We start from the raw sequence: 9,142 nt of genomic DNA, 5'->3' as shown, positions 1-9,142 counted from the left end.
TTGAGGAGGCCAAGTAAAATCTGAACCTGGAAGAGTTCGTATAATCTTCTCAAATACATATTGGGGAAAAATATTTTTATTTCATTAAGAACATTAGAACTGTACGGAATCCAAATGAAGAGAAAGAAACAATTCTTTTCCTTCCCTTCCCTCCCCTTCCTTCCTTCCTTCCTTCCTTCCTTCCTTCCTTCCTTCCTTCCTTCTTCCCCTCTCTTCCTCCCTCTCCTCCTTCTTCTTTTTCCACCTTCCTTCTTCCCTCTTTCCTTCCCCTTCCTTCTTCCGTCTTCCTTTTCCTCCTTCCTTATGTCTTCCCTCTTTCCCTCCCTTTCCTCCTTCCGTTTTCCTTTTCCTCCTTCCTTGCTTCTTCTCTCTCTCCATCCCTTTCCTCCCTCCCTTCCTTCCTCCTTCCTTTCCCTTTTCCTCCCACTTCCCTCTCCCCATGAGTCCAGACGGGGCGGGGTGCTCGGGGGTGGCGGGGGGGCACAGCTCCCTGCAGAGGTGCGGGGTGTTCACTGCTGACCCCTCCGCACGCCCGGCCCGTCGCCCTCTCCCATTTCAGACGATGCATTTCCATTCCAGTCGTGTGCCTTTGTCCATTTGTGGCAAGAAAACAGGGGCTGAATGACAGCTCCTGTTTGCCTGCATGAACAGATACCAACAAACCCTCCCAAAACCTGGACTTTAAAAAAAAAAAAAGAGAGAGAGAGGGAGAGAGCCACATGCCTATTTGCCTGCGGGTTGTTATTAAGACACCTTCGCAGCTTAAACGCTTAAAAGCAACCCAAATTAAATGGCAATTAAAAGCAAGTTACACCCTCTCCGCTCTCCAGGCTTATCATTTGTGGAAGCTGGCCATCAGCAGAGCCACCCCGATGGGAAATGCCATTTGGGTTGGCATCTCTTCTCGGAGGGTGTGTGACTTCCCCCCGCCTCCGCTACTCCTGGACGCCCCCCCCCGGGCGCTCCCCGAGCGGAGCCCTAAGCCACTTCGGGGCCGGAGAGTCGCTACCTGGGGGCAGAGGGACGGGGCGGGGGTGTGGTGGGGGGGCGAGCTGGTAGAGAGGGTTTATTCCCCGAGTGGTGTGACTCCTCGGACCGGTGTCATTAAATAAATAAATAACGTAACCCCTCAGCTTTGCGACCCGGGGCTATGCAGCCCCCCCTCCCCTGCATTTCCATCGCTAAAATATATCGACACTTAGAAATGTCGAAAGGAAAACAGCTATCAGTGGTCTTTAGCTCATACCTTCTCATCCCTGGTTTTCTTTCTCCTATATAGACAGATGTAGTTCCGTAGATCTGTATGTATTTTATGTATAATTCCATATAATATGTCACTGCAGTGCTACTTTGTGGTCTCACCCTAGTTTTATATTTGAAAATGCTATTTAAAGAAACCTGTAATATAGCATATTAGGAAGATTTAAAAGCAGGTTGGAGTGTGGGGTGGACTTAAATTCGATGTAAATGCAAGTGTAAAAAAAAAATAACCAAACCAAAACAAACCACATAGTTTTCATTTAGGAAAAAAAATACAGTTAAACAGACACACATACAAATGTGCAATGTTAAATTCTGGTCAGTATTTAAAAGCAGTATAATCAACAGGAAGGATCACTTACCTATTGAAAAGGATGGTTAAATAATATATATTAATATATATTAGCTTTATGTCTTCCCAATAAAATGTACACAAAATACCCCCTTCGTTCAGATTAGCTCCCATATTAGCCTGGGTAAGAAAAAGCATTCTAAAGAGTGGAGGAAAAAATGTATAAAAATGTTGAAAGAACCTACAGTTCCTTATTAGGCGAAGATACAATATTTATTCCTTGTCTCCTGGGATGAAGCTCCTCTATCTATTGTCCTCCCAGTTCTCAGTGCTGATGCTTAATTTTCAAAACTTCTATATTACCAAGGGACCTACGACATCAGCCAAAGAAATACCCAGCAAGTACAAAATCTGATCCAGGGAGCAGCTTTTGTGCAGAGGGAAAATTTTGTTCCTACAGGTTTTTAAGGAGGTGCATGGAAAAGCGAGAGATCTGATCTATGCAGATACATTGCAAATTCTCTCTGTCCGTAGTGATTTTTTTCTAAAAAAAAAAAAATTGGGGAAATACATGAACTTTGGACTTTTCAATTTTTTTCTTTTTTTTTTCTTTTTTCTTTTTTCTTTCTTTTTTTTGTTATTATTTTTTTTTTAATTTGGAGAGGGGAATTTTATCCAGAGTACTTTTCTCTCTCTTTTTTTTTTTTTTCCTTCCGAAGAACCAAAAAATGTCAACTACCTTTCCAGGTCTCGTCCACGATGCAGAGGTATTTTGTGTGTGTGAGTGTGTGTGTGCGCGCGCGTGTGTGTAGATGTGTGTGTGCGTGTATGTGCATATGTGTGTGTGTATGTGCCTGTGTGGTTGTTTCCATTTTTTTTAAAATCCATATTGGACCGCTACATTTCATTATAATCCGGCTTCAGAGATAACTTAAAGAAGTATAGAGAGAAAATTCGTTATGACATCTGTCGCCAGAAAGGGCAACTCATTACCACGTTAAAACCGTTGCCAGAACGAAAATCAGAATAATACCCCTAATAATATAATGAAGTGGAGAGAAATCACCACCAGCTCGCCAGGAATGGGGAGTTCTCACCAAAAAGCAGGACTCTGCTTTTCTTTCAAAACGCAGGGAAAGGAGGGGGGTGTGGAATTTTGGATCTGATTCGTTATTTTAAAAAGAAAGAAAAATAGGGGTTCAAAAAAAAAAGGGGGGGAAGGAAGGAAGAAAGAAAGGAAGGCAAGCAGGCGGCAAAGCTTTCTCAATGTGTAACGCTGTAACATAGGGACAGGACTTGTGTGTATTCTCGGTAGTTTCCTCTGTCTGATGACTTTTTTGTGTGTGTCAGCGCCAGATATTACAGCTGTGATCAAGAGGTGGATGGATAGATAGATAGGTAGATAGATAGATAGGTTTTTATATTTCAATGCGTGGATTCCTTTTGCTTGGCGGTATTATGGGCAGGCTGGGCTGCTTACGGGTTTTTGAACAGATCTTTATGGCACCAGCCCAAGGTAGGAAAGGATCTTTTGTTGCTGGGGTGGCAGCTTAGAGGCTTCTGCATGGGGGAAGCTATGCAGGACAGCGGGCTTGGAAGAACCGCACCCGGGGGTTTTCAATGACAAACCTCCAGTTTTGGGGTCTTCTTTTCACTTCTTCCTTGCAGATACGTCATGACGGATCAAACAGTTACCGATTGATGCAGCTTGGATGCCTGGAGTCTGTGGCCAACTCGACCGTCGCCTATTCCTCCTCATCTCCTCTCACTTATTCTACCACGGGCACCGAGTTCGCCTCCCCGTACTTCTCCACTAACCACCAGTACACCCCACTGCACCACCAGTCCTTCCACTACGAGTTCCAACACAGCCACCCGGCAGTCAACCCCGACGCTTACTCCTTGAACTCTCTCCATCACTCCCAGCAATATTACCAGCAGATTCACCATGGGGAACCCACTGATTTTATCAACCTGCACAATGCGCGGGCGCTCAAGTCCTCTTGCTTGGACGAGCAGAGGAGAGAGCTGGGGTGCTTAGATGCTTATCGCCGCCACGACCTGTCTCTTATGAGCCATGGATCCCAATATGGGATGCATCCAGATCAAAGACTCCTGCCAGGACCAAGCCTCGGGCTTGCAGCCTCGGGAGCAGACGATTTGCAGGTAAATAGCACGCGATCTCCTTTCGAGGTACCTTCTTCTCCCCTCCCCCCTGCCCTGGTTCTCCCCCCCCGCCCCCGCCTCACCCTCCCCATTTTCCTTCTGCTCAGAATAGCTCATACAAAGGAGGAAAGATTCATCCAAAATCCGATCCTAGAGCTCGTCTCCACCAGAGCAGTAGCAACAAAAAATGGGGGGAAGGGGACCTAAAAAAAAAAAAAGTGATCTTTCTTGGCCAAACAACAACAACAAAAAATCCCTCGCTGCTGATTTCCCCGCGTGGGTTGTGTCCTTGTGAGGGCTGAGACCGTGGGACTCATCCAGAGATCTCGGGGTGCGTGCGTGTCCGTGCGGGTCCGCGTGTGCGTGTACCCAGTCCTCTCCAAAGTCTCACAAAAAGTAAACCCAAGCAAAGCAAAGCCACCTTCTTGCTTTTCCTAAACTTTTCCTTTCTTTCGGCGAAGGGAACCGTTAAAAGAACTTGCATGGACAGAGCAGGCAAATGCGTTAAGGAAAAGATGGAGTAGGAAAAGAGGAAAAGGCAGGGCAGGAAATAAATCTGCTTTCCGATATGCGAACAAAGACAAACCTTCCATTCAACTCTGAGAGACGTGGCAGGGAAGAAATAAACGGGACCAAACGTTCATCAGAAATATTCAGTATGATAAAAATCCCTCGCAATATCCGATCTAGATGTTAACAGGGAGAGAGACAGAAGCAGGTAAATCTGAGTTTATCTATCTATGTGACTAATCATTCAGCTGTTCCCCCCTAACTGGCACCTGAACCCACAAAAAAAAAAAAAATCTGTTTCTACGTATGAAAACCTCACCTTTATCCACTTAGAAATCCTTTCCCCTGAACTAAAAATTCATCTCTGGTAAATTGAGCTTAAAAGAAATTTGTTACCAAAATCGCAAACAACGCCCGCCTCTATCTAACACCCATTTCGAAAAGTCCCTCAAAACAAAAGCAAACCTTCCTTCTCCCGACGAGCTGAGGAACTAAAGGTTTCCCGGTCAGCGGGGAGAGACAAATAAGACCGTATTTACTGTACTTACTTTTCCCCCAAATATCGCTCCCAGTCATACAAAGCTGGCTATGTTGGTCATTCCAAAAATACGTAGCGGTCAAAGGCTGGGAAAGAAAAACCCACGAAGTTTGTAAAACTAAGAAGGTTTATTTTCTTCCCTTAAAATCAAAACAATAAAAAATGTTTACATTTATATCGGATTTTTTTTTTTTAAGGAGAAAAATAATACAACATCCCAACAACAAAGAATGTTATCTTTTCTATCTCTGAAGAGGAAACCCTAACTATTTAAACCTAGCTTTCTCCGTTAAAATTCTCTATATAATTTTATCCTCTCTGGCGATTTTTTGTTTACATTTTTCACAAGGATCTCCTTATGTTACCCCCCTCAAAAAAAAAAAAAAAATCTGCCATTCACGGCTCAGCCCAACTAAAACCTATTTACTCCTTTTTATAACCACGTCTGCTGCTGATTTTTTTGTATCTGTACAAATTTTTTTTATTTGGCAGGCACAAAGCCTTGTATTTTTCAAAAGAGGGGATTAGGGACGTTTGCAAGACAGCAGACAATGCCTAAGTCCCGGGCAAAAAAGCACCATAGTTTATCCAATTTTCGACTTAGTGCCATTCAACTGGTCATTTATGCAATGTCATCCGACCAAACAACATGTTTCCCTTTAAAAAAAAAAAAAAAAAGAAAAAAAAAGGAGGTTGGTTAAGCTGCTAGAGGCATAATCTTTTTTTATTTATTTAAATAAGAAAATAATAAACAGCTCTTCTTTGGGAAATATTAATTTTTTCGATCATACTTTATTCGAAAGTAAAAGACTTGCGTCTTTGTTCCTAACCTTCTGTTGATTTTTCCTCCTCCCTCTTTTCCCGAAGACAAGAGGGAGTGTACTGAGATATCGAAAATCCTGAGCCTTGAGAAGTTGAAAATATTAATATTTGTCATTATGATTTAGATGATTCTGAACAAACTTGGACTCTTGCGAATATCACCTTGGGCTTAGAGGGAAGCGTTTTGGTGGCAAACAGAAATAGTACTATATAAATATACTTTTAAACCAAAATTGTGGTCTAACCAGTGTTCCCCTTCCTCCTTAGTCTTTCTTTTTAAAACGTTCATCAGCATATGCCTCATTTCAAATGCAACAAATGTAAATATACTTTTCCCTGCACAGAATTTTAAGTGAATGTCCAATAGTTTCGAGGGCGGTTTAAGTCAGCCTAACAGATGCAAACAGTCTTGGAGCTGGAGTGGCATCTTTCAGTGCCCTAAAAAGATTTTCCATGGGCAACAAAGAAAACTGTCACACCTTTTCCCATCACCGCTTTAATTTATGCTCAGTCGCCAAGTTTTTTTCATATTGATTTCATAATCACTTTAAGGCAGAACACTTAAAATAAAAAAGAGCCTTGAAAAGGAAGGTCTTACAGGGCCAGCGCCAATATGGTGAAAGTGGGGGAGAGAGCCAGGACTGTAAAGGTTGTTTTGTAAAGTGGGGTTTTTATTATGCACCGACTCTCTCCGCATTTACTTAACTCTTCACGGGCTGTTGAGTAGGTTAACACCCTTAAAGGCCTCTTTCATGTCCAATACCTCGTTTGTTTGTAGAGGAAAATGCGTCTTTAACACATTTCCACTGGGCAAAGATTTAGGTTTGGTTTGTTGTGTTTTTTTAACCCCAACATAAGGAAAAACCCAAAGAAAACCCAACCCTTTCAAGTCTTTTATCATTCCAATAAAAATATTTATTAAGCAGGGCGAAGATCCCCAAATAATCAGACTTGTAACAGGAGAATAAAGACGTGAGATCTCTTCGGATGTGCACCAAAAGCCCTAGGCAGTTTTTTGGATGGTTCTTCACCCCACAATCACACATGGGTGCCTGTGTATGAGTGCACACAGATGCATATTCGTCCTCACCTATGTGAGGACACACGAATTGTTACAACACCCTTACGACTCTGTGTAGGCGGCAAAGCCCAATAGGTCGTCTGTTGTTTGTGCTCTTTGTCTGCTTCCGTGCACCCTTTGTAAGTCTGTATATATGTGTCACGAAACATATATATGTATTTAGCTGTGTGTAAATATACAGCTAAACATATAAAAATACTACATAAAAGTGTATTTTTACCTTTGTGAGTGCAACAATTTTTAGCTTTGTGCGGGAATACACTTCTCTCAAAAGTACTTGTTTGTCTCTCTGTCCCGTCATGTAACTGCCGATCTAACTCCACAGTTCAGAAGAAACTCGTATTTAAATGTCAATTTAAGTGATCATTATTCTGCATTCCGTGGGGTAGGGACAGGCTGCGGGATGGCGGTGGGATTTCGACAGAGCACTTGAGTTCGATGAGTGCAAGCGTGTTTTTCCAGTTCACCTTAACTATTGCTTCTGTGTGAGTCGTGGAACAAAGCAGAAGCTATGTGATCTCTCTGTGGGTTTCTGTATCTGATTTCTTTATGTCCTTTCTTTTCTTTTTCCCCTCTCATTACTTAAGAGCTCAGTGGAGGCCCAGTGTGGACTTGTACTGAACGGGCAAGGAGGTGTGATAAGAAGAGGTAAGAGGTTAAAAATACCTGAGTCTGTCAATTCGTGTAAACGTAAAGCACTCTCAGTTTCTCTCTCTTTCCCTCCCCCACTGTTTAGCGTATTTTGGATTTACTCTCTAAATAGTGATAACTTGACATTTGACAGAAGTACGTTCAAACTAGCTTAGAGCACTCCACATTTCACAGTCCGTTTGCACTTTACAAATGATCTATTCCTCGGTAGCTCTCGGATACTCCCGCTGAATTCAGAGCTTTCTTGACTTGTTTTATCATTCCCCGTTTAACCGAGTTGATCCCTGATAGTTTGAGAAATGTGCTCCCTGTTATATCTGCAGTTTGTTCTCGCGTGGGGAAAGGAAGGAGCATTTTTGGAAATGTGGTTTCAGTAGCGCTACAGACCTGTGTGGAGCTCGCTTTTGAGTGTCACTTCATTTGATAACCATCTGTCAATGCAAATATATAACGTTAAAGTTAGAGGAAAGATTTGGAAATCTTGTTAAATACGCATTTCTTCAGCATTTGAGCGTTCGGGGAGGGGGGGGAGAGTTGTTATTATCGTCATTCACCGTGATGAGAAACAAAAGTAGTCTAAAGGCCTAACGTAGAAACACAATTCTTACAAGCTGAAACTTATACTTTCGTTCACAGTACAAAACGAATAATGCAGTCGGAGAGAGGACACTTCTCGACTCAGCCTCTTAGAATGCGCGTTTCTTGTCCCATTATTGCCTGTCCGTATTCATTTTATCCAACTCGAAAAACAGATATTTAGGAGATATCGTAGGCGCTGTGATGCTATTGTGCTAGACAACTGATTTTAGCCGTCACTCTCCCACACAAACTTTACTCTGAAACAATAGTCACACGCGACTGTGGTGAGTGGAGATCGCGAGTAGACACACACGCGGTTACACTGGTAGGAGGGGAGGTTTTGGGGTGCCCCTTCCCACCACACACACCGACTCTGATCAGGCTTTGTCCGGGCGTTCCGCAGGGCGGGACCTGCGGGACGGAGAAGCGGCGGGGCGACCTGGGGCCTGAGCTGGGGCAGCGGTCAAGTCTCGCCCGCCCGGGGCCGGTGCTCGGCGGGCCGGGATGGCGGCGTCCTGGGGCGGGGCCGGGGTTAAGGCCGGGCTCAAGACTCGTCTGCCCGGAGCCGGGATGGCAGCGGCAGGGGCGGCAGCGGTGGTGCTGAAGGGACAGCTCCCCTCGGCCGCTAGCCCCGGCCTCGCCTCGCCGCGGCGGGCAGGCCCCGGACCCACGGCCGGCGCAGGGTGGGGAGCGGCGGAGCTGGCGGAGGGGAGAGGGACGTGGGGAATTTTTTGGAGGGACACACTCCAGATCTGCCGGCCCCTCCCTGGGCAGCGCTGGTGGGACGTTGTGGAGAGCGTCGGCAGTGCAAACTTCTGCCCAAGTGGTGCTGTGGGTGCCTGCGCCTGCCTGGGCCCTTGTCTCTCGTATTTCAGCTGCTTGTAACCATCGCTAGGAAGAGGGATGATTCTTTCGGGTTTGATCCGAGAGCTGACCTCCGAGGCGAGGAGATCGTTAGCTGAAAGAGAGCAAGACAAAGTTCCCATCAGCTGGGATCTGTGCCTGTAGTGTTTGATTGCGGTTCTCTTTTCACAGCTGAAAGGCGGCTCAAATCTCAGCTCAGCTCAACTCCAATTTATTTAGCTGTGTAGCTCCCGTTAAGGAGATTCCAATTACCTGTGCAGATGATTGTAGTCAAGACTCTTTCTTCCTCTCTCTCTCTTTTAAAGCGATCAAATTATTCAAGGATTTAAAGATTGATAGTAAAGGAAATCCGGCATGAAAATGCAAGGTTTTCGCTACC

General features: G+C 44.6%; 1 protein-coding gene across 1 annotated transcript in view; it reads left to right on the top strand.

Moving 5' to 3' along the window:
* The first annotated feature begins 2,280 nt into the window (after window positions 1-2,280).
* TFAP2D (transcription factor AP-2 delta) overlaps window positions 2,281-9,142 on the top strand; it is a 46,490-nt gene continuing 39,628 nt past the window's right edge. Inside the window, exons 1-3 of the mRNA XM_065632538.1 lie at window positions 2,281-2,319; window positions 3,221-3,718; window positions 7,257-7,317. Of these exons, the coding sequence (XP_065488610.1) occupies window positions 2,281-2,319; window positions 3,221-3,718; window positions 7,257-7,317 (598 nt within the window). The remainder of the gene's footprint in view (window positions 2,320-3,220; window positions 3,719-7,256; window positions 7,318-9,142) is intronic.

Source organism: Caloenas nicobarica, chromosome 3, assembly GCF_036013445.1.
Source record: "Caloenas nicobarica isolate bCalNic1 chromosome 3, bCalNic1.hap1, whole genome shotgun sequence".
In the NCBI taxonomy this organism is placed as follows: Eukaryota; Metazoa; Chordata; class Aves; order Columbiformes; family Columbidae; genus Caloenas; species Caloenas nicobarica.
The sequence above is the reverse complement of the archived record's forward strand: the minus strand, read 5'-3'. Positions and strand labels throughout refer to the sequence as shown.